Source organism: Schistocerca gregaria, chromosome 7 (genome assembly GCF_023897955.1).
Source record: "Schistocerca gregaria isolate iqSchGreg1 chromosome 7, iqSchGreg1.2, whole genome shotgun sequence".
Lineage (NCBI taxonomy): Eukaryota > Metazoa > Arthropoda > Insecta > Orthoptera > Acrididae > Schistocerca > Schistocerca gregaria.
The window spans coordinates 377,990,698-378,017,188 of record NC_064926.1 but is presented as its reverse complement, the minus strand read 5'-3'; the positions used below and the strand labels follow the sequence as shown (position 1 = coordinate 378,017,188).

General features: G+C 41.6%; 1 protein-coding gene across 2 annotated transcripts in view; it reads right to left on the bottom strand.

The window, feature by feature from the left end:
• Positions 1-226: 226 nt before the first annotated feature.
• The window catches only part of LOC126282084 (sialin-like), an 87,464-nt gene continuing 61,199 nt past the window's right edge, over positions 227-26,491 (bottom strand). Inside the window, exons 8-9 of one of the 2 annotated variants that reach the window (XM_049981540.1) lie at positions 18,189-18,430; positions 227-2,040 (exon numbers count right to left, since the gene is read on the bottom strand). In XM_049981540.1, the coding sequence (XP_049837497.1) occupies positions 1,885-2,040; positions 18,189-18,430 (398 nt within the window). In that variant the 3' untranslated portion in view covers positions 227-1,884. The remainder of the gene's footprint in view (positions 2,041-18,188; positions 18,431-26,491) is intronic. The other variant, XM_049981541.1, reaches the window with a different exon arrangement.

Sequence of the window (26,491 nt, the reverse complement as noted above, 5' to 3'; positions counted from 1 at the left end):
ATGGCTCGTTAAGAATTTGTGTTTCGTGTACTTCTTAACACTACAGTTCCGTCCTTTATATATATGTTTTTGACCTCAGTAACATCTTGTGTTGTGAAGTACACAATTCTACAAAGTATTGGGAAAGAACAATAGATGAAAGCATTATGCTAAAAATCTATTTTCGTAGTTTTGTCAGGATAGTTATTCAAACTCCAAAAATCATTGTCATAAACACACTCACATATCATACTACGGCAGTTGTATTTATGCTTTCTAGACGTTTTTGCTGTTTACAAGATTCAGTGTTATTGTTACAATGAAAGCGACACTTTGAACAGTTCCTTTATATGCAATATTATATATAGTTTATCCAAGGAGAGCGTTAGAATAATCAATTATTCAAGTCTAAGATGCACAGAAAACTCCAAATTGATAACTTACGATTATTTTTATTCATATAAACAGTTCATTATTTTTAAAAATAAAAAATAAATATCATTCTTTGTAAGTCAGTTGATCTGTGATAACAACTACAGTTTTTACTATGTACATTTATTGAAATGACAACATCTCAAATGAATAACACACTAAGAAAATGTTAATTAATATTCATATTTGAATTAAATATTAGCACAGTATAATGTACAACACTAAATTTGGCAATTTGTTACATTTAAGACTATCATAAGAGATAACAAACTGAAGGAATTATGTGAATGTTACTGAGCATTTAAAAATATTTTCTAACTAACACACACTCTTAATTATTTACTAATCATGCCAAAAATGTCTAGTCTCGTAAGTCATAATGAAATTATTATTTGCAGAAGAAATAGGCTATGCTAGGGCGTATAGGTAATTCCTATGCCCACCTTAAACCTGCTGCCATTGTTTCAGTGTCATTCAAGAAAACAAAAAGGAGAAACCTTGGAGGGATGCAGCTATATGTTCTAGTAGGAAGACAATCAAAAATGAGATTTTCATGAATCTGTTGGCAATCACTCTGAACTAAAAACTTATATACTGAAGCATTGAAAGTCACTGATTTCATTTAATAGTCAGATAGATGACATGCATTTATACATTTATAGACTCCATTAAATATTCATACTGTGGTTTCATTACATGTGACTGAGTTAAACAATTGTTTTTGTGAAAAGCAGGCCATAGACCTCAAATCCTGCAAGATTCTGTTTTCACAAGTAATGCAGCACAAAGCTTTTTAAAAAGATATATCACAATACCGAACATCAAAGAAAAGAGAGAAGTAACGAAATCATAGACTTCATTAAAAAAAATTAAATAATTACTGCTCATTAAGGTAATTGCACACTCATAACAATAAACACAAGGGTAACCCAGTTTGTACATTATCATATGGCAATAGGCGGTTTCATTATAGATAGTGAAAGACTTCAATTCATATTTTCAATTATAACAGAATTTTCATGCTGTATTCTCATTTATGAGTTGTTACACTACTGCGTCCCAGTCAAGAAAGAAACAATCTTTCTCGAATTTTAAAAAGGTAGGCTCAGCTACGATATTCGCAATGCAGAAGAGATTCTCATAGCTTTTCTTACAAATATATCAAAACAACATAATATTAGATTTTTAACGGAAATTCGGGAACATTTATTCTACTAGTAATAAACATGTCAGAAGTATTAGTGTGTTAGTAGCACACATTCTCTTCTCTCGCTTCTTAATACATTCTTCTTGATCTGTTCACGTCGCTGCTATCGTATTCAGTCACCCAGCGCTGACTGCGTCCTTGTGACGTGATTTAATTCCTCCCAATACATGCATCTCGGCAGAAGTACGACCAGTTTCTTATTGGCTTCGGCTGCGTTTTGCTGCATCGTATGTACCACACAGCGTCAGCACAATTCAGAATCATACTTATTGGCCCAGTTTCTGTTTTCTCTTCTTCTCTCTGCGCTCTTCCCATTTAATTTCCTGGTCGTCAACAGAACCAAGAATGAGGAACACGAAATACGGTATAACTGACAATGTCATCGCCACGTAGAAAACGTATTTCCACTGCTGTATTGTTTGCTGTAACAGAATTACAAAACAAATGTTCATTAATGCTTCTTGATAAAATAAGGCATTTCAGGTAAAATGCTAATCGCAGTTGCATAAGTTAACTTCTGAAGCTGAACATCATAAGTACAATCAAAAGCAGTAAGTATTCAAAGAAGGCGGTGTGCAATCGTCAAGACAGTAAAAGTTAAAGAAGAAGAAAAATATTTATGTGGCATAGATAATAAATATAACTGGACTGCAAGAACTGAACTGGAAAATAACAAGCAAAGGTTAAATGCAAAAAAGGGAAAAAACTACACGAAAATTCAGTGCTATGGAGGATATACACTCGGTAATATTTCACTTCGTCTATTATGTAATAAGACACAGTATAAAATACAGAGAATAGCTGCGAGATAGCATTGATTTAAATCTGTGGGCAAAGTCGAAGATCTATGCTGGACAGGGATTCGAACGCAGGTCTCCTGCTTACTAGGGAGAAGTGCTGACCAGTGCTCCATCCGGACACAGTGGTCATCGCAACAGCACGACTTAAATCAATGCCCACTGGCAGCCAGCGTCTGTAATTCCTATATGTCTTAAATTGTACTGGCTGTTGGATCAAATTTTTGTCCAAAGGAAAAGACACATCCCATATATGTATAACTGAGGCGATGAAGTCAATGATGTCTCCAGTTCTCACCAGGCCCAAACTCACACGGGCGATCGATGAAATATGGGAGAGGGGCACTACAACAGTGGTGTGTGGATAAGTCGAGAATTTGGGTCTGGTGGAAGGTGTACTAGGGTAGTCCGATTGTTACGATGACCACTGTGTCCGGACGCACTGGACAGCGCATCAGACTAGTATGTCGGAGACTTGGGTTCGAATCCTGATCCAGCATAAATTTTCGACTTCCCCAATGATTTAAATCAATGTCCACTTGCAACCAATGTCTGTAATTCCTTTGTATCTTACTTCATAGTGGCTGCTGGATCAAAATGATTTCTATTATTTTGGACACGTGTAAAAGAATAGACACCACCGTCATGTATTTATGTAAGGGTTGTGGTAAACTACACCTACACGGAAATAAGATTACTTTAACATAATGAAAGCTCTCCAGTTTCATTTAGTCTTTGTATTACTGTAAAATAGAAAGAAATAATCATCTGTAGCTTATAAAAAAGTTGATGTAGATCTTCAGTTTCAGTTCACAGCTACAATAGATAAACGTGCGCTCTAAGGAGACTCAGCTAGATGTCTGACTGAATCGACAGAAATCGACAGACACCAACCAGAATCAACAGCTTTGTGGCCGTCGCCAACGTAAGCTATGAAAGACCCATTGATTTTAACCTGAACACAACGTTGAGCTGCTACTGTGTGTGGATTTAGACAAAAGATTATCATACTTCAGTTTGTTCCCAACGACAACATGCCGTCATGTAGTGATACTACAATGCAAAATGTTACACTTCCTGTACTCAAGTGAGCCTGTTATATAGGGTGTTCCAGCTTTAGGGAGAACAAAATGTACTGTTTAAATATTAGAGCAAGAAACGGTGGCACTTCAGAAGGATCATTTCAATACTTAAACATGATCTGGACGTTGACAGGCTGACTAGAAAATTAAACCCGTATTGTTTCAGTTAAGCTTTACTCATAATTTGTTTTGTCGTGCAATACAGCCCGATGAGACACAATAGCAATTGATACCTTATGTATAACGAGGGGCTTTCAGGAAGTAATGCGACTCGTTTTTTTATTCTGAAAGCAGGTTGATTCCATTCAATATTCCAATGCACCATATCATTCCCCCTTCTTTTGGCTACAAAACCCTATTTTTCAACGTAATCTCCACCCTACTGAGAGGGCCTGAATGCCCACATGGTATCACTCTACTGAACGACGTCGGAGGCAAGATTTTACTGCATCAGTAACCTCCACACATCCACGTACTGCTTCCTATGGCCAAACAGACTAACAGATGACAGTCGGAAGGGGAGAGATTCTGATCGTATGGTGGATGTGGAGCAACAATCCAATGAAGTTCTGTGAACTCTTCCCCGGTGTGCAGACTTGTGAGAGGTCTTGCATTTTCATGGAAGGAGATGGCGTTCGTATTTTTGTGACGACGAACACGCTCAACCCTTACTTCAGTGTCCTGAGAGCAGCACAATACACTTCAGGATTGATAGCTGCGCCATGATCGAGGGCATAGCCCTTTCGGAGTCTCAGAAGACCTCCTCCACGACTTCACCGGGAGAGGGTGCGGCTATCAACTTTTTCTTTCTCTTCGGAGGAAGGGTGATGTGGCACAACTCCATAGATTGTCGTTTTATTTGCAGTTCGAAGTGATGAATCCATGTTTCATCGGCTGTGACGATGTTCGACGAAAAATTATCGCGATCAGTCTTGTAACGTGCAAGCAACTCTGAACAGATTGTCCTTCATTCCTGTTTTGGTCCGCTGGCGACGAGGATCCCAGATGATAAACAGTTTTGAGTACGACCAGTTTGTCAGCACTATCCATAAAGACGTCCAGTTGTGCAACTTGGTGTTTGACTGCGATCCGCCGATCATCTCGAGTGATAGTGTCCACACGTTACAACACTGCAAGAGTCACAGACGCCTGCGAGAGATCAGACAGATTTGCGCGAGCTTCTTGCGATGACGGAATACACCTCGCCCAACCACTCACCAAGCTTTTGTTCACTGCCAGGTCACCGCAGACATTGCGCAATCGCCTACGAGTATCTGCGATGCTCTTGTTTTCTGCCAAAAGAAACTCAATGACAAGTCTCCGCTTGGAACGCATCTCCATTACAGACGCCATTTTTATGCTCATGTATTGCGCCGCCACCTATCGGAAGTTCATGACACTATAGGCACTGTAGCGGAAATATTTCACGAAGTCCCATAAGAAAGTCTGCACTTCTTTCTACCAAAACTGACCGAGGAAAACTGTATTGCATTACTTAACGAACACGTCTCATGTATAATTCAAACCTTTAAGTATGCTTAATTCCTGAAATAGTGTCATAAGCAATGCCAAATCCTACTGCACAACGTTGACATTGTTTGGTCAGACATGCATGTATAAATTTCAAATAAACCTATTAACCACGCCCCCCCTCCCCCCCCCCCCCCTCCCCGCCAAATTCTATAAGTCTCTCCAGATCCTCGAGCGCCATGCTCCATTGCTACACAATGCGTGCTTTTGACTTGGTTTTGTAATTACTGAAACAAAATCACATAACAACCTGCTGCACGAACTGGAAACGCACTAGGATGCGGAAATTTCTGAAGGAAGTGGTGCTTTCCACTTGTTGTTCTGTGCTAATGTGTGTATTTATGTTATTTGTAGCGCTGGATAAACGCAGAGGCAATATATCGAGCAAATTCCTATCTTTACGTTTTTATACCGCATTTCATCTCATGTAATTACATAGGTAAGGGCGTAGTGATCTCTTCTCATGCAGCATATTAAGTGAAGAGTTTTGATGTATGTAATCCACCAAGGTCAAGTTTATCTACAGAAACAAATGTAAGTAGGACTCACGGTCTGGAGGTTGAATCAAAACATAATTTCTGTTAATAGATAATAATAATAATTCTGTGTATCTCAAAAACCTGGTGCAGGTCTTTCAACTGGATGCCACTTCTGCTCCTTTCATGTCCCTGGCGTACCCAAGAGATCCACCGGAGAAAGGGGACGTATTGTTTAACGTGGTATCCGAACCACTTGTTGTATCGGGCAATATCTCATATTGTTGAGAGCTTAAGGTAAGGTTGAAAGGAAGACTGAAAAATACATGATCTGAACGAGACTCGTTCGCATGATTAATCGTGTTGGAAGCACACACCTTACAGCTAGTCCACCCAGACCTCCTTCTTATGAATTTCATGACAGTTTGCGGTTATCAAAATATGTGACACTTATGACAATATCTTTTGATTACATTGACTTGGGTATTAAACTTCTTACATTAACAAAGAACGTAAACAATAGTATCTGGCATAAATTCCAACTTTGTACCGTTACACGTTCCTTAGAAAAAGAGGCCTTAAAAATGGACAGACAGCCGACCTACAAATGAAAAACAAAAACAAAAAAAATCGATTTTAGGAAGTAATGGTAAACCATTGTGCAGTAACCTCATAAACTCAAAATTATGGTTGGTGCTTACAAAAAGCAGAGCATAGACCAGTGTGAGTTCTCAAAATATAAGGATATGCATCTAGTCCCACAAAGATAATGTTTTGTGTTAAGCACTGCATCGAAGGGCTGTGGCTGTCACAGTTCGCCTCTGTTATTAACAACCGAGATGTCATTCGGTGACAAGATATGAAAAGGCAACTAAGGAAACTGCAATCGGAGTTTCTACCGAACGAGAAAGCCCGTCTACATTCTGCTGATTTAGTTAGTGAAGGAAGACAATAGACTGTTGATGATTAATTTTTCTCCTACGCCATAGTTTAATATTCTATAAATCAACGAGAAACACTATAAAATAAGCTTCGTTCTAATACAAATGAATTACAACTTACCAAGATACCAGAACGACTAAACACTAATTTAATAAAAAAAAACAGTATATGTAACACGAGTCTACCCCCGACATCACGGATTAGGAAGTTATTACGCGATTTTGACCCCCAGATGTCTGTGTCTACTTCAATTCCTGTGTCTTAGCCAGGAAGCGTTCCTGGATTACCACAAAAATACGTACACTTCGCAATGAGACTCAGTCTAAAAAGAACACAGTTGCCAAATTAGTCAACGCCACAAATGATCTAATGAATTGTGTATTTGGAAAAATTAAGGTGGAAGGAGGAACAAGACTTCTGGTCAGGTGAATTCAGGGTTATAAATACAAAATCAAATAACGGTAGTGGAGGACTGGGTTTAATAATGATAAAAAATAGGGACACGGATAAGCTACTACGAACAGCATACTGATCGCATTATTATAGCCAAGATAGACACGAAACTCACGCCGACCACAGTAGTGCAAGTTTATATGCCATCTAGCTCAGAAGATGACAAACAGAAGAAATGTATCATGAGATAAGAGAAATTATTCAGACAGTTAAGGGAGATGAAAGTTTAGTAGTCTTGGGCGACTGGAACGCGACTGTCGGAAAAGAAAGACAAGGAAAAGTAGTAGGTGAATATGGACTGGGGGTAAGGAATGAAAAGGGAAGCCACCTAGTAGAACTTTGCACAGAGCATAACTTAATCATCTCTAACACTTGGTTTAAGACTCATGAAAAAAGGTTGTATACGGGGAAGAGGCCTGGAGACGCTGGAAGGCTTTAGATAGATTATATAATGGTAAGACAGAGATTTAGGAACCCGGTTTTAATTTGTAAGACATGTCCAGGGGCAGATGTGGACTCTAACCACAATCTATTGGTTATGAATTATAGAGTAAAACTGAAGAAACTGCAAAAAAGTAGGAATTTAAGAAGATGGGACCTGGACAAACTGAAAGAACCAGGGGTTATTAAGAGTTTCTGAGGGAGCATCAGGGAACGACTGACAAATACAGGGAAAAGAAATACAGAGAGGAAGAATGGGTAGCTTTGAGAGATGAAAGCCGGCCGCTGTGACCAAGCGGTTCTAGGCGCTTCAGTCTGGAACCGCGCGACCGCTACGATCTCAGATTCGAATCCTGCCTCGGGCATGAATGTGCGTGATGTCCTCAGGTTAGTTAGGTTTAAGTAGATGTATGTTCTAGGAGAGAGATGAAATAGTGAAGGCAGCAGAGGATAAAGTAAGCAAAACCATGAAGGCTAGTAAAAATCATAGGGTAACAGATGAGATATTGAATTTAATAGATGAAAGGAGAAAATCTAAAAATGCAATAAATGAAGCAGGTAAAAAGAAATACAAACGTCTCTAAAATGAGATCGACAGGAAGCGCAAAATGGCTAAACAGGAATGGCAAGAGGACAAATGTAAGGCTGTAGAAGCATGTATCACTAGGGATAAGATAGATACTGCCTGCAGGAAAATTAAAGAGACCTTTGTAGAAAAGAGAACCACTAGTGTTAATATCAAGAGCTCAAATGGGAAACCCATCCTCAACAAATAATGGAAAGCAGATGGCTGGAAGGAGTATATAGAGAGTCTATACAAGGGTGATGTATTTGAGGGCAATACTATGGAAATGGAAGAAAACATAGATGAAGACGAAATGGGAGATATGATACTGCGTGAAGAATTTGACAGGACAATAAAATACCTAAGTCGAAACAAGGCCCTGGGAGTACACAACATTACATTAGAATTACTGATAGCCTTGGGAGAACCAGTCATGACAAAATTCTTCGATCTGGTGAGCAAGATGTATGAGACAGGCGAAATATCCTCAGACTTCAAGAAGAATATAATAATTCCAATTCCAAAGAAAGCCGGTGTTAACAGATGTGAAAGGTACCGAATTATCAGCTTAATGAGACACGCTTGCAAAATACAAACACGAATATTTTGCAGATGAATGGAAAAACTGATAGAAGCCGACCTTGGGGAAGATCAGTTTGGATTCCGTAGAAATGTTGGAACACGCCAGGCACTACTGACACTACGACTGATCTTAGAAGCTAGATTAAGGAAAGGCAAACCTACGTTTCTGGCATTTGTAGAATTAGAGAAAACTTTTGACAATGTTGACTGCAATACTGTCTTTCACATTCTGAAGATGGCAGGGGTAAAATACGGGAGCGAAAGGCTATTTACAATTTGTACAGAAACCAGATGGCAGTTATAAGAGTTGAGGGGTATGAAAGGGAAGCAGTGGTTGGGAAGGGAGTGAGACAGGGTTGCAGATTATCCCCAATGTTATCCATCTGTATAATCGGCAAGCAGGAGAGGAAACAAAAGAAAAATTTGGAGTAGGAATAAATTATATGGAGAAGAAATAAAATCGATGAGGTTTCCCGATGGCATTGTAATTCTGTCGGAGATAGCAATGGACCTGGAAGAGTAGCTGGATGGAGTGGACAGTGTCATGAAAGGAGGATATAAAATGAACATCAACAAAAGCAAAACGGGTATAAAGGAATGTAGTCAAATTAAAAGAGGTGATGCCGAGGGAATTAGATTAGGAAATGAGATACTTACAGTAGTAAATCAGTTTTGTTATTTGTTATAACTGATGATGGTCGGAGTAGAGAAGATGTCAACAACTACTGCCCAGTCTCTCTTCTGACTGCCTTATCCAAAATTCTTGAAAAAGTAATTTATTCTAGAGTAGCTTCACACCTTTGTAAAAATAAAGTTTCAACAAAATGTCAGTTTGGTTTCCAGAAAGATTTTTCAACGGAAAATGCTATATATACTTTCTCTAATGAAATATTAAATGCTCTGAGCTACCGGAAGTCACCCATTGGGAATTTTTGTGATCTCTCAAAGGCTTTTGATTGTGTAAATCATGGAATACTTCTAGATAAGCTCAAGTACTGTGGTATGAATGGGACAGCGCTCCAATGGTTTCAATCATACCTAACTGGAAGAGTGCAGAAAGTTGAAATAAGCAGTTCACATAATATGCAAAAAAACTGGTGATTTCTCAAACTGGGGAACAATCAAGAATGGGAGGACGCAAGGTTCGGTCTTGGGTCGTCTGCTGTTCTTAATATATATTAATGACTTGCCATTCTATATTCACGAAGATTCCAAGCTGGTACTTTTTGGCGATGATACAAGTATAGCTATCACACCCAACAGACAAGAATTAACTGATGAAATTGTAAAAGATATTTTTAGAAAATCATTAAGTGGTTCTCTGCAAATGGGCTCTCATTAAAATTTGACAAAACACGGTATATACAGTTCCACACAGTAGATGGAATGACACCATTAATAAATATAGACTTCGATGAGAAATCGGTAGCTAAGGTCGAATATCCAAAACTTCTAGGTGTATCCATTGATGAGGTGTTGAACTGGAAAAAACACACTGAAGATCTGCTGTAACGTTTGAGTTCAGCTACTTATGCTATTAGGGTCATTGCAAATTTTGGCGATATACATCTGAGTAAATTAGCTTACCATGCCTATTTTCATTCTCTGCTTTCGTGTGCCATCATATTCTGGGGAAAATCATCACTAAGTAATAGAGTGTGCATTGCACAAAAGCGTATAATCAGAATAATTGCTGGAGCTCATCCAAGATCATCCTGCAGACACTTATTTAAAGAGCTAGAGATCTTCACTGTAGCGTCACAATATATATGTTCACTTGTGAAATTTGTTATTAACAATCCGAACGAATTCAAAAGTAATAGCAGTGTACATGGCTACAACACTAGGAGAAAGGATGATCTTCACTACTCAAGGTTAAATCTAACTTTGGCTCAGAAGGGGGTAAATTATGCTGCCACAAAAGTCTTTGGTCACTTACCTAATAGCATCAAAAGACTGACAGATAGGCATATAGCATTTAAAAGGAAATTAAAAGAATTTCTGATTGGCAACTCCTCCTATTCATTAGATGAATTTTTGGATTAGTAAGTGGATAATTTCCCCACCGCCCACCAAAAATAAATTAAGTGTCATCTAATATTTTGTGTAATGTAATATCTTGTATAGACACCTTTTATTAACCTGACATGTTCAACATCATTACGAAGTGTCGTCTTCATGATCTACTAATCTCGTCTTCATGATGTACTAATCTAATCTCATCTGATATAAAATGTAGACTTGCTGTGGAAAGGAAAGCGTTCCTGACAAAGAGAAATTTGTTAACATAGTATAGATTTAAGTGTCAGGAAGTCTTTTCTGAAAGTATTTGCATTGATTGTAGCCGTGATGCGTAGATCACGTAAGTAATGAGGAGGTACTGAATAGAACTGGAGAGAAAAGGTTTTTTGGCACAACTCGACAAGAAGAAGGGATTGGTTGGTAGGAACGTTCTGAGTGATCAAGGGGTCACCAATTTAGTACTGGAGGGAGAGTAAAAATCATAGATGGAGGCCAAGAGATGAATACGCTGTGCCGATTCAGAAGGATGTAAGCTGCAGTAGTTATTCAGAGATGAAGAGTCTTTCACAGGATAGAGTAGCATGTAGAGCTGCATCAAACCAGTCTCTGGACTGAAGACTACAACAACAACAACAAGATGTGTGTCGCTATGAGCAGGAACATATAAGTTTCAACAAGGGTGCACGATCGCAGTTTCTTAAATTTTTCACCTTCAGATCTGAGGGGGGGGGGGGGGGGATATTAAATGGAAATTGCAGTGATACTTAAGATGGTGAATTTAAGATTTCCTTATTGATTTTCGATCTGGAAGCTTATAGCTCGGCAATAGATGAAGTAGAAGGGGTACAAAAAAGGCTGGTCTCTAGGGATATTAGTACCTAGAGATAATGCAGCGTTCAAATAATAAATTTGACACCCGAATGTTACACATTGTGTGAGAATAAGTCACGTTATTTATCGGAAATGACAACGAGATGTCAAGTGAATTTAGCAGTACAATTCGGCACCAGACTAGAAAGTAAACTGCCGATCACATAGTCGCCAAGCGTAGCCTACAATATTAGCAATTCTCCATTAGACTAGCGACAGCAAGAATAAATTGGCTCAGCTGATATGGCGAATTGGCTAGCACTAGAAAATCTCACCTTTCAAAGAGACATGGATGCTATCTGTTACGGCATCGACCGGCAATCGAAATGTCTGAGGCATAGCCCAGAGTCTCATTCTCATTTCTGTAAGGATGATTTTGATCTAAAGATAGTTACGAATAATATCCATACTCACCGACTGTTTCTAGACATCATAAATAAATATCAGGGGAATTATTTGGATGGCCTTTCTCTTCAGTAGCTGTTGTAGCTAATTCTGTTTTTTATATCTTGCGTGTGCTGCATACATGCAGTTCATTCACCAGAGGTGTTTTGGTTATTAACATCACCTGACACTGCTAGCATAATGAAAAAATAACATTTTTTTAATACTATTCACTTAAAGCAGTTTTCCTTTAGAATTCTTTCATTGACACATACAATAACACGAATGAAAAGACAGTGTAACACTGATTAGAAAACACGAACACTCACAAAGATTTTTCACAAACTGCGAATAACGTACAGTTTCAAATCAGAAAAGCAAAGAATGCAAGGAAATCTTTTCAGTGACCAAAAAACAGTTCACAAAAAGCTGTGAAGGAAATGTAACAAGCGAATGAGTGCAGTGCAAGTTCGATGATTTCAGATAATGTGGGAGACTATATTGCTGACGATTAACTTATTTCTTTTTTATCTGTTGTGTTCAATAAACTAACGAAAAAACAGTATAATGTATACACTTCACTAACACAAATGAACTGCGACTTACCATGGAGCCCTTTCAACAGACGTCTTCTACAATATAACAAATACTCATAAAATACGCCCCAAAATTGTCACGAGTTGACAAGATATTAATCACTTTAGTCATAAAAACCGTCTGTGATTGCTTACAGTCCATGGTCATACTGAAGTAGCGTTACAGAACTACCGCGAAAATACGGAGATGTAGCAGTGTGGGTAGACATGTAACGAAATCGAATTAGCAAATTAATCATTGCCTCAGTTAAGTTATTCCTGTTGGTTCTTCATTAAAAAAAAAAAACAACTAAGTAGTATCTCTGCAGAAACAGGAAAGGCAGCAATAGCAAGTGTGAGCATCTGTAGGTTTTTCGCTCTTAGATCTACAGTGTACTGAATCTAGATAGAAAAAAATTTTGAGAGGGAGAAGTTTTCTAAAGATTCCTTTAGCTATAGTTGATCTGCCTTATGGTAAAGCTGTGATAGAAGAAGTAAAGGTGTTCTTTCCAGAAAGATTTCAACCGACAGCTATCATAGTCTTCCCTTTGGAGGGTGAACACTACCTCTGTCCTAGTGGACAACTGTCGCATGCACCTCTTTCCTCGCCTCAATGACGTCAAGTTGGATGGTTTGCAATGTAAAAGGTGAGAATTGTATTTTCATTTTAGAACTAGCTTCCTCAGCTCAAAGACATAAATTTTGTAACTCTGTTTCATCTCTTGAGTGAGAAACATTCACAATATTTAATCAAAATCACAGAAAAATGTCAAACGAATATAGCAGGATAATTCTCAGTCAATGCAGGAACTAGGTCGAAGTTCGCAGTTACGATGTTGTCGCGTCTCATTTTAGAGGCAGAAACAATGTTTACAGAGCTTAGCTGTATCCTAAGCGTCTCCTGCTTTATTTGAATTACTGTAACTACGAGACGAAGTTAAATCGTAGTTATGAATAGCTCTCAGATTCTCTGACGCCAGCCTGGACGTCATAAATTAAGATGATGGGAAATTATTTGGGTGCCCCAATTCTTCAGTAGCGTTTGCAATCATTATTATTTTTTTCTGCCTTATGGGTGTCGCAAACTGAAAAGGTCCTTTGCTGGACACAATTCAACAGCAGCTGTTTGTTGCATCATCATAACCCATACTCAGTCTCTAATAGGGAAAAAGATGACAACTGTATGTTAATTGGATCGACAACCTATGACCGCACACACTACACAGCCGCCCCGACATGGCTGTAAATAAATTATTTACACTGTTTGTTGTTCTTTAATCTGAATCTAAATTCTATGTGGGGCTAAATATCTTTGGTTGAGAATTGTTGCTGCCAGCCTAATCCTATTTAGTAATAGATCAACAAAGTCCTTAGATAACGCATGAGATACTGACCTAAATCGAGGTAGATTGAATCACTTAAGTCGTAAGGTTTCGCGCCATTTGTCAGTCTCGTAGTGTTGGTTGCACTTACTTTTGTGTGGCATTGTAGTGTAGCAGGTTTCTACAGCTCCTCCTGTCTTTTCCAAGAATACACCACTTTGTGCTACAGAGATATATTTTTTTTCCTTTTGAGAGGTTAGTGAAGCTACTTAGTCTAACGCGCTCTTATAAATTTCCTAGTTTACAGGCTCTTGCAAATTCTATATTAGTGAGGTTAGAAACTTGTTTTCCGTTCGGGCGTGTTCTGAGGGACCTACAGAGAAAGCCTCTGTGACATCTGCTGCCATCTCTTGGCACAGTTCACTACTATTTGCTCGTGATTCCACTGACGCAAATTGAACATTTTCGATCAGAAAAATGGTACAATTTCGATCAATGCAGTTTTTTAATTTAGTCCGTCACTATTGATTACCGTAGACATATATGCACAATTATTGCAAATAAATTCTTTATATTCAAACATTTTCCCACGTGATTTCTTTAAAGCCACCTCTTATTTCTTAGATGCCACGAAAACGAGCAGAAAAGAAAATCTACAATAAATGAAGTCCAGCTGCATTAGATGAGGCAATAAAGAGTGTAATGAGTGGACATTTGAGCCTTCGAGCTGCTTCAGAGTTATATGACATTCCTTTCAGCACCTTACTTGGTAAAGTGCAAGCTGGATTAACTCCAACTAGTCCCATAGAAAACAGAATTAGTCATCCAACGGTACTCAGTTCTGAAATAGAAGATGCTTTGGTCCAGAGGGTTTATTTCTAGAACAGTGAGGATTGGGTCTGTCGTCACTCCAGTTAAGAAAAGCTGCATTTAATTTAGCTGAGAAAAATAATTTGAAATATCCATGGAACTTAGAAAGCAAGGCTGCTGGACTCGATTGGTTTAGAGTATTTTTTAAGAGACACACCCACCTTAGGCTGAGGAAACCCGACGGTCTTTTGCGAGCCAGAGCTGAAGGCTTAAATAAAGCAGAAGTAAGCAAATATTTTTCAGAATTTAGAAGAAATCTTAAAGGAATATGATTTGTTTGATAAACCAGAGTGTATTTGTAATATGGAGGAACCCGGCTTTTCTCTTAACCTCAGGCCTACAAAAATAGTAAGTCGTAAAGGAAAGCGAGAAGTTGTTTCACTAACAAACGTGCAAAGAGGACAAAATGTGACTGTTGCTGCATGCATGAATGCAAGTGGTACGTATTTACCACCAATGGTAATTTTTAAAGGACTGAGGAAACGCGCTGAATTTTAAGATGGCTTAAATCCTGGTTCCATGAGTGAATCGGGATACATTAATGAAGAATTGTTCTTGGTCTGGCTTCGACACTTCAAGAAATACTAAACAATGGGTATCCCTATTACACTTCTTAATACTGACAACCATGGCAGCCATACCAGCTTAGATGCTGTAGAATATTGTCGGGACAATAGTAAAGAAGATTTGACAATGTCTCCGCACAGTACACATGTACTGCAATCATTAGACAGAACTTTCATCAAGACCCTAAAGGCTCAGTATCACATAAATGCAACTGACTGGATTCATAGCAATCCCAATGAAAGCATTACAAAACAACGATTCTGTACTATTTTCTGTGATGCCTGGAGCAAAACTGCGTCCGTTTGATGCGTAGTCAGAGGGTTCCAATGTACAGGAATAATGCTCTTTTGCAAAGGCATTGTTCCCGAAGAGAAATTTGCACCTTCGACATTATTCGAGGCTCCTGCTCCTTCAATCTCCACCAGTCAAGCTACTAACAGCATTATGGGAGAAGAACCCTTATCTTCAAAAGATGTAACTAAAGAACACGGCAAATCAGTAACGTCTGGGTCCAGTACCATATCTCAGCACGATTCTGTCAAGGATATTTTGCCAAGTACACAGAAAAAATTATTGTCTGGGAAGAGGAAAACTCTGGCTTCAGGTAGACTCAATTCAGATGAAAACCTGGAACACCTCCACAGCAAAACGTTTTCAACAGGGCCCTAGGAAATCAATGAACAAATGCAACAAAAACAATAAACAGAAATGTATGTCTGTGAGTAATGATGAGAGAAGTGTACCAAGCTGTAAATCGCCAGAAAACAACGAGAATAATTGTGGAACTTGTTTATTGAATTATTATAGTGCAAAAGTAGTAGCTAAGGGTGACTGGATTCGCTGCCAAAAATGCAGTTTTTGGTACCATAAAGTATGCATTGGTTCCCGAGGGAAAAAGTGCTTTTTATGTGGAAGATGCCAGTGATCAAAATTGTACCAGGAAGTGATTACAATTGTACCTAGTGTGGTACATTTTCGATCGATTTTTCTCAATTCTGTAATCTTTTTTTGTGTTTATACCAACATTTGTAATTGTCTAATATTTGTGTTACATATTCATTAAACACCCAAGAACAAGTGCCATAGTTAAAATTATTTCTTTTCTCAATATATTTCCAGTTACAATAACATGTGTCCGAAATGACTGCAATTGTACCACCTTAGCCTACTATCATGGGTGTTTCATCATGGGTCAGTATTTGGCATCTCATAACCGCATGTGCTATTGATATATAACTATAATCATTTCATGTACATCATATGCACAGTTGCAACAATAAATGTTGAGTGAACTGTCAACAACTGAAACGGCGCACTATTTTTTCCAGCAGCGCATTTTCACTTTTACAGTCTTGAATAAGGAAAACCCTCTGGTGATGGCGCAGAAGTGCTGAAACTATGAAAAAACATTGTCCTGCATAAGAGGTGGACATTATTTCCAATAAGTTTTAGTTCAAGCACGGCAAATACAAAAGCTGAAAGTCCAGAAGACTTTCTGCTTTACTAAAGCAGTTAAAATTTTTTCCCACCCCCAGTCATTTCAGAAATCAGTACAGCATTTGGATTGCACATGTGCTCTGATATTCATACGCGAGACTACGTGACTGAGCAGGAACTTTTACTGAATTTTCCTTCTAGCGGACTTTTTGGGCAACGTGAAGGCAACCACCATTAGCAGAAATAGGGTATTTTTTATCCTTGCAATGTTTTACGGCCTGGAAGGTAAGTCACCATTGCCGAGACAACAAGAAATACTTTTCTGGATCAACATCGATGTGACCATTATACACTCTAAGTCAAAAATCATGTTTTCGACGGTCGTTGAGACTCAGTTCGAAGTGCAACTCATCACTGAAGACTACTGTACTCCAGTCAATGAGACTCCACAGTGAAGACGTCCCGGACACCGGTGGGATACAAACCTGACTGGCACCCGCAATACCATCCGACGATCAGGAGTGATAGTCTGGGGTGCCATTTGTTCTCATATAAGGACCCCTTTGGTTGTCATCCGCAGAACACTTACAGCACAACGGTACGTCGGCGATATTCTACGTCCCGGTTTGTTGGCCTTCTTGCAAGCCACACTGACCTTACATTCCAGGACAATAATGCCCGCCCACTCACGGCGAGAGTTTCTACTGCTTGTCCTCGTGCTTGCCAAACCCTTCCTTGGTCAGCAGTGTCACCGGATCTCTCGCCAATTGGATACGTGGAGAGAATTATGGACAGGGCCCTCCAACCATCTCTCGACTTTGACGATTAAATGCGTCACTTTGATAGAATTTGGCACGATATCCCTCAGGAGGACATCCAACAACTCCATCAGCGAATGCCAAGTCGAATAACTGGTTGCTTAAGGGCCAGAGGTGGACCAACATGTTATTGACTTGCTCAGTTTGTGAAGCTGGTTGGTTCAAATGGCTCTGAGCACTATGGGACTCAACATCTGAGGTCGTCAGTCCCCTAGAACTTCGAACTACTTAAACCTAACTAACCTAAGGACACCACACACATCCATGCCCGAGGCAGGATTCGAACCTGGGACCGTAGCAGTCACGCGGTTCCGGACTGAAGCCTCTAGAACCGCACGGCCACCGCGGCCGGCTTGTGAAGCTGTTTCTCTTGAATAAATCATCCAGTTTTTCTCAAACTGTAATCATTTATTTGTCTGTTCATGTACATCTACCGATTCCCGACCTTACAGTGTATTTCGTGTTTTGTATGAACAGACGTGAGGTTAACTTTTTTTCATTTTGTGAGATTATACATCCTCATAGTACGTGATCTGCCTACGAAGGAGTTCGCATTCTTTTCATTCAAACATTCATGTTTGCCCCCTTTTCTTCCCCTTGCGCAACGACAGCATCTTCTACTCTTGAATATTTCAATAAAGAGTAATCAGATAATGTTACGAATATCACTCTTGGGACAGCATTCTGTATAAAAAGGGGCATATTTTCAGAACATTTTACGGAGTTCTCGTATTTCATGTGCCCAGCTCAGTTCAAAGAAAAAGTACAAGGTTTTCCGTTCATTTTTTCAAAAAAATCCTTATAGTAGTTTCAGTTAGCCAGTTTTCAAGTACTTACCCGGCCTGATACAAACGCGCTTGTGACTATTGGAGTGACGATCCCAGAGCAGTTCCCCAGAGTCAGGTTAAGACCAGCCGCACTTCCGTAGGCCCGTGGGAACAGATAGATGTGGTTGAGGTAGGAGCCGCCATATATGGCGCAGCGGAACACCATGGTGAAGACGAACAGCGTGATGATGGCCGGTATGTCGCAGTTGATGAAGGTCAGCGCCAGGAAGCAGATCGCAGGCCCGATGCAAGCTGCCGACATTTCAAGCGCATTGTTATTACTCTTCTGCTCTTTCAAGTCGTGCTTTGTACAACATGTGGCAGGCGAAAACGAACATACTTCAGAGTGACGACCCGGACCATTCAGGATTACAAGAATTTTAAACTGTTAGGGATTTGAAAAGTGCTAATGACACTAAACATAACACATGTTTACTTGCTTTATTTTACAGATATTTTTTATTTATAACTGACGTTTACAACTTTATAACGTACACTGACGTGACGAAAGTCATGGAATACCTCCTAATACCGTGTTGGATCTCCTTTTGCCTGTAAAGTGCAGCAACTTAACGTAGCATGGATTCAAAAAGTCGATGGAAGTCCCCTGCAGAAATATTTAGCCATACTGCCTCTGTTGTCGTCCATGAGTGCGACACTGTTACCAGTGCACGACTTTCTGCAGGAACTGACCTCTCGATTACGTCCCATAATTGTGCAATGGGATTAATATTGGATGATCCGAATGGCCAAACCATTCGCTGGAATTTTCTAGAATGTTGTTCAAACCAATTGCGAAAAACTGTGATATGTCACATTATCATCCATAAAAATTCCATCATTGTTTGAGAACTTGAAAGTCCATGAATGGTTTCAAATGGTCTACAAGTAGCCGGACATAACCATTTCGAGTCAGTGATCTCTAAGCATAGCCCACACCATTATGGATCCAACATCAGCTTCCACAGAGCCTTGTTGACAACTTGGGTCCGTGGTTTCTTGGGTGTCTGTGTCGCATTTGAAACCTACCACCAGCCTTACAAACTGAAATCGGGACCCATTCAGGCCACGGTTTTCGAGTCCTCTAGGGACTCAGAAGAAGCGCTGCAGGTGATGCCTTGCTGTTAGAAAAGGAATCCCCTTCGGTCTGCTACCATAGCCGATTGACGCCTAATTTCGCCGCACTATCCCAACGGATATGTTCGTCGCACGTCCCACACTGATATCTGATGGTGTTTCACGCAGTGTTGCATGTCTGTTAGCACTGACAACTCTACTCAGACGCCGCTGCTGTGGATAGTTACGGGAAGGCCGTCGGCCACTGCGTTGTTCATGGTGGGAGTTAATGGGTGAAATTTGGTGCTCTCGGCACACTTTTGACACTGTGGATCTCATAATCCCCATTTCAGAAATAGAATGTTCAAAGCGTCTAGCTCCAATTACCAATCCGCGTTCAAAGTCTAATGATGTCCGTCGTCCGGTCATATGCTAGCCGGAAACATTTTGACCCGAATCACCTGTGTGCAAATGACAGCTCAGCCAATGCACTGCAATTTTATACCCTGTGTATGCGATACTACCCCTACCTGTACATGTGTATATAGCTATCCCATGACTTGTCACGTCACTGTATTTTGCTGCTGCTATAGACAAATCTTGTCTTGCTAACTGGAGTTAGTGGCTTCTTCAGTGACGTACACAATGTAATTAGAACCCAAACGGATGGATCTTCCATAGTCTGCACATTTAACTGGAGTCTGTGGTTTAAAACCATCGCCACTTCCAACAATCTGGTTAGTTACCTTTTTACAGATACAACAATACCACTGTAGCCAATACAACGGCCAGTATAGCCTCCGTTGAGATGTGGTATAAGTGGTCCTGAGGGATGCGTCAGTATTATTAACAGCTCAAATCGGTCTTCAGAAACCATATCCAGAGTCTGAGATCTGTAATTAAATGATGCAAATGACGCGCAGTATCGTTATATTTTTCGTTTACATTGAAGACACCCCTATGGTGCAAGTACTTTTATATTATGTAAAAATGGTCCCATCACTATCAGTTCCAACAACAAAAAGGCTTTAGATGATAGGTTAACTCCCAACAAGATTTCTTTCAACATCGTTTGACTGCAAATGACAAGCTACCTGTAATAAATAATGCACAAGTGGTCCTGAAAAATCATGCTCACCATGTGTAAAAGTATCAATAATAAGAAACGAATTATTGTTTGAACTAAATATCCACATAATTTTTTAATCATTTAGTAAAAATTTTCACATTACAGATTAAATAAAACGGAAACAAACTGATGATGGCAAAGTGGTGTTGAAACATGCTTGGGAACTTGGAAAAACGGTGTTTTGCACAACTGGTGGACCTTACATCCTACAATTAATAAGTCCCTCGTCGCTCTAACATTTCACGAAAACCGTGTATCGATATGTGTAACCGTTTACGAAATAAAAGGGATGTTACGTCTTACGTGACTCATCTTTTATATAGATAGTTTACAACCTTTCTTTTAGAGTGTGGCAGACAGTATGGCAATCTCCCTTACCATTGTAATGTGCGTTGGTTTAGCAGGAGTGAGGTTTTAGATCGATTCTTTGAGTTAAGAGATGAAATAACATTGTTCATGACTAATCAAAACCAGCTCAGTTCTATGAAAAAAAGCTGCATTTGTGACTTAGCTTTCCTTGCTGAATTAACAGTTCACTTCAACAATTTAAATACCTCAGTCCAACATAAGGGCCTACTACAGAATCAAATCATGCATTGGACCTGTGGACGAATCAACTGCCGGCTGGAACCTGTGTGTTTTCCGAAGTTGTACTGGCGTATCCAGATTCTACTCTATCCAAAGAATATGTGTAAATTCTACAGTATCCACGTTAACAGTTTGAGTCCGGGCCTGAAGACGTATAAACATTTTCTACTACGTTTCACCACTTAATAACCCGTATGCAGTGGCTGTCAACAACGATCGTACCTCGTACCAAATGCAGCTATTAAATTTACAGTGAGACGTTTTGTTCAAGGACAAATATAACCACAACAGATAACTCATGTCGACCAGATATGTGCGAATGTGACACAGTGCTGGCGTGACATGTCCAACAGGAATCGGTGGACGGAGGAATTGAGGCATCAGCTCCTGAATCAGTGTACAAGGGAGGTTGTCCTTATCCGAAGTACGTGGCAATGCATCGTAAGCAGAAAGAGACCGCGCACCCTGTTGTGCACGTTTATCATTAGAATGCCGCTTGCATGTGTAGGCAACGTTAGCGTCTCATAACGGTTCTTGAACACCCTACCCTCGCTGACGAAATTACCGAAGGCCGCCTGGAACTTGACAGCTGCAGTAACAGCCATCGGTAGAACGTGTGTGCAATGATTAAATTTCGGAGCGAGGTAGACATTGACAAAACGTACCTCCATGATCAAGTCAAGTGTTCGAAAGTTATGGAGACGAACTTGCATGCGGATCACATTAAGTAGTCTGCGATACGTAGCTGCTACTGTACGCTGCACGTTCCCATGGAAGGTCACTCGCAAATACTTCATCGCCGGGACTTTGGTAATGGACACTGGCGTACTGAAATGCAATCCTCTGGCCGCATCCATGTAGTGCGACTTTTGCAGGTTCATTCGGCTCCCGGCCACCTCGCCGTATCGTTGAAACCACGCGATCGCTGTACATATATCTTCTGCCGTCCTCGCCAAGAGCACTACATCGTCAGCATAGGCACAACATTTAAAATGCACATTGCGGAGGCGAATGTACTCCAAAAGCTGTCCAAGACCATGAAGTGCTGGCTAGAGAGCGACGGGGAAGAGAAAGGCTGACTGGGGACATCCTTGTTGCACTGAGCGCTCAATAGTGAACAGTGGCGGTAGCCATTGGCCAGAACTGTGGAAGGGGCGCCGTGGAGGAGACGGAGAACCACATCTGCCCACATTGCGGACAGTCCTATCTTCTCTAAGACAGCCTGCAAGAAACGGCGCTCAACTTGGTCAAATGCGTGGTCTAGGTCAACCGCCACAAGGGCGCCTTGTAAGCGGCATGCCGACATGAGCGCCACCACATCTCTATAGGAGATTAACGCCGTGTGCATGTTACTGGCACCTCCCAGACATGTTTCGTCGGCATTAATGGCAGCTTTGACAACAGCGAAGAGACGAGCACGAAGAATGCGGGCGAACAGCTTGTAATCCGATTACAATAACGTCAACGGCCGAAAGTCTTGCGGTCAGGACACCCGTTTGGTTTTGGCACAGAGCTGAACATACCTTCCAAAAATTCGGGGAAGGGATGGGGGGGGGGGGGGGGGGGGAGGGTGATGCGAAGGTCCGGATCCAGGAGTTCACAGCAAATCTGCCGCCAAACTTCCTCCATTAGGTCAGAAAAGGTACTATAAAATTCAAACGGAATACCATCAGGCCCAGGTGATTTCTTTTTCGCGCCCCGCGAAAGAGGCCATTCAAATTTCTTCCCTACCCGAAGGCGGCAGGTCGTGGAGGACGTCCTCACTGCTATTGTCACGCCGTTGATCTGCTAGGTAGAGAGTGCGGTAATAATCTGTGAGGGCAGGAGAGAGGGCGTTGTGTGTCTCTGTCGTGATGAGTCGTCTCTTACTGTGTCTCCGTTCTCTGACGATGTGATAAAGAAAGGCAAGTTCCTCTGGGACGGAAACTTGCAGTCCCGATCGAACCCACGTGCCGTCCAATCTGTCAGCCGTTATCTGCAGAAGCCGTGCCTGTGTCCGGTGGACGGTCATTTGGAGCTCTGGCGAAGGTTGTTGCGACGCTAGTTCTGGCGATGCCGTGTAGTAAAACTCAGAGGTGGATCGGAGCCAAAGCGCCCTGTCTCGTCCATACGCCATGAGCGTGCGGCGAAGAGCTGGTTTTACGCAATATGTGCACCATCGTGCCGTCGCTCGCATTTGCCCCAGGTATCAGTGACAGCTACAAGGCAGGCCTATTCCCGGAGAATGTTAACGATAAGAATCCAAGGTCCTCTACTACGGCTCGTCTGTTGATGTGGCAGAGTCACGGCGCGGATGAAGGCCTGATGGTCGGTGAATGCACACAGCTCAGCACCGATAGTTGCTGCCTCAAGACCTCGGGAGACATAAATCCTGTCCAACCTCTTGGCTGAGTGGCTAGTGAAGTGTGTATATCAGCGTCGATCCCCGTGGATTAATGTCCATGTATCATGCAAAACGAGATCTGTGAGCATAGCATGAAGGGCTGGATATGGGACATGGAGAGTGATCTGATCCTCAGGACATAAGACGCCCTGCCCACCATCAGGCGCTCTTTAGCGCCTTGAAACAATGGAGCTACCTCAGTGGAGTAACAGATTGTTCGCTCTCGACGCTTCGCAGTACCAGGTGGGGCATACGGATTCATATAACCGGCCTGCGCCGATGGTGAGCGCAACCCCTCTCGCTGATGGCAAAAACTGAATATCCGTTGGTTCGATGCCATCGAGTAGTAGTACGACCGTACCACCACCACCGTCGGAAGTTGGGTTGACGTAAAACGCGTATCCATAGACATCCAGGCTCAGATCAGGCCTTACCTCTTGAAGAAACACGATATCACGTCCTTTAACAACTGAATTTTGATCGTGGAACTAATACCGTTGACATTGACCGTTCCTATCCGATACACCTGGGTCTTTTGATAGTGCGATGGCGTATCCTGCAGTCTTTTAAGCCTGTATGCGACTCTTCGTCCGTCCGACTGTCCCTGTCACCCGCACCGTATATATTATTCATCGGATGAGACAAGATGTCCTTCAGACGTTCCGCCAGCCGCGGGCATCTGGTTGTCCTTCGAGTCTGGTATCACTCTTTCCATCTCCATCTCGGACGCCCAGTCACCAAGCTGGACGTATGGTACGTTAGGTGACGCATGACGTTCATCCGATGTCTTAGCCGAAAAGTCGCCAGGGAGCTCGTCGGTGAGCTAAGCCTCATCGACTTGGCTCTGTCCTTGGGCGGACGTTGCCAGCAGCGCACCAGGAACCGTTGGTGTGAGGTCCACAGCCCTGGCCGCAGATGGATTTTCCTCATCCTCCTGCAACGTGTCACCACCTCGCGAACCATTTCCTGTAGACAGCCTCCTCTTCTTTCGTCGCTTGGGCGACTTCTGCTTGCGGGAACGAGTGTCCGCGTCCTGTGGATCACGACAAACAGTAGGCACCTCCCGCATCTCCGGGTCCGAGGTCGAATCGATATGCTGATGCTCTCCTTCCTCACACGGCTGGGCTGCAGACGTGGTCGCTGCTGTCGAGCACGGCGACGATTCCGATTGAGGTTGCGTCGTTGTGGGCGCGGAAACCGGGCCCGCGGGGGTCGGCGTCCGATGTGTTCCTCGCTGCCTCAAATGTATGTAATAGATAGCGTTGTCGGTAGCAATGGAGGCATCGTGTCTGCACGTGGTATCTGGACGAGGCGTCGCTGCAGGCATCCAGAGCGTACATGCCCTTCCTGTCTCCACCCTGAACAAGTCCGCGGTTGACCGTCATAAATGACGGTCGCTCGACAGCCACCAACGGTCACGTATGTTGGGATGTGGTTAAGCAGTTCGATTCGCACTTGATGCACTCCATTCAGTACATGATATGTCTCGAACGTATGCCACTTTTCTTCCACGTGGCTTAATACTTCCCCGTAAGGCCGTACCGCGTTAACGACAAGCATGGCCGGAACTTCAAACGGCAGCTCCAAGATTTGTATGTTCTGAACTCCGTGTCATGCACGGTCGTCAGTCACGACACTCACGTTGCCGTCCGATTGGTGGAAACAATATCCATCGGTGGAACGGCGAAGAAGTCGTTCGCACGCTGCTTCATCGATATGTTTCAGGTAAACTCTGCTGGAGGCGATCGAAGGATGTGTATCAATAAGTTCCTATGGATCGACGTGCATTACTTCACTCAGGAAACGCTCTATTTCGTATGCCTTAGGTCGTGGGTACTGGGCATCGAACGTTACTTTAACCGTCGCCCTTCTATAAGAAAGCGCTATCGTCGTTCGAGGTGATCTGTTTACGCTGCAATACTACTACCCGCGCGAGTAAGCAATGGCTCGCTTGCGGAGCGCCGCACAGAGCTCCGCGCACGTGCGCTTCCAACAAGGCTGAGAGACGAATGGTTGGGCGATGTTTCCCGAGTTCGAGTCTCGGTCCGGCACACAGTTTTAATCTGCTAGGAAGTTTCATATCAGCGCACACTCCGCTGAAGAGCAAAATTTTTATTCTGGAATCACCACATCTATTTACCGCCTTTCCTAAATCGTTGCATTCCGCACGCCTGTTTCCATGCAGAGGGCGGTGACGTCAAGTGCTGCACTTTTCTTCTTTGGGAGTAGGCCTACAAACAGCGGTGTGGACTGACGCCACGCTGGCGCTACTTTTACTCCCATGACCTAGAGGGTAGTGTACATAGAAACACATGATGCTTTTTGGTCGGTACTTCAGTCTAGGGACTGATTTTAGTATCACATGACGGAACGAGCACTAGAGACTGACAGATGTAGTTTCCACCATTGGCAACAGTTTTAGTTGTTGTTAGACTTGAAGTCGTGTTTTGCGCAGCATTTCTAAATGTTTCACGTTCTATGCTGTGTAATATATTAAAGCTATTTCGAATACACTGTTAATTTTTTGGGTACAAAATTTTGTGGTGTGTAAAATGCTGTATATGTTCAGAAATATTTATAAAACGCTTGGACAGTTAAGCAACACCTCGTCGCTCGTTCAGTATCGTGTATCTTAAAATAGGTGTTCGCCATAGAACATGTGAGAGTTGTAAATGAACTGAGTTTCTTTAATGTCTCAACAACTTTACCTGCCTTGACAATGGAAATTTGTGTATAGTAGCTTAAGTATCAAAACATATTTAACAGGAAACTGGTTTTTGATAACACTATAGCTTAAATTGATTTAATTTTCGGTTATAGGTTCGTAGAAGAGTAGTAATGAATCACTTAGATGGTTAGACACATTACTGAGAAGTTCTTATTGATTGCAACACTTTTAAATTTCAAAAGATCTTAATCTTCTGTAGCAATTCTTGTAATTTCAGAAAAAGCCTGCATAACATAAATGGTGAATGCCAGAAAGCAAGTCTATTAAACTACTATTACAGAGCTGGCTACAGGTGAAATTCTGAAGCGTTTTTCGTGGTATAGCTCTCTCCCCTACTACACACTTGCATCGAAACCGCATGACGTAGGCGGGAGTAACGCCAGAAGAAACTACGTAGCGGATTTCTCATTCAACAGTACATATAAATCT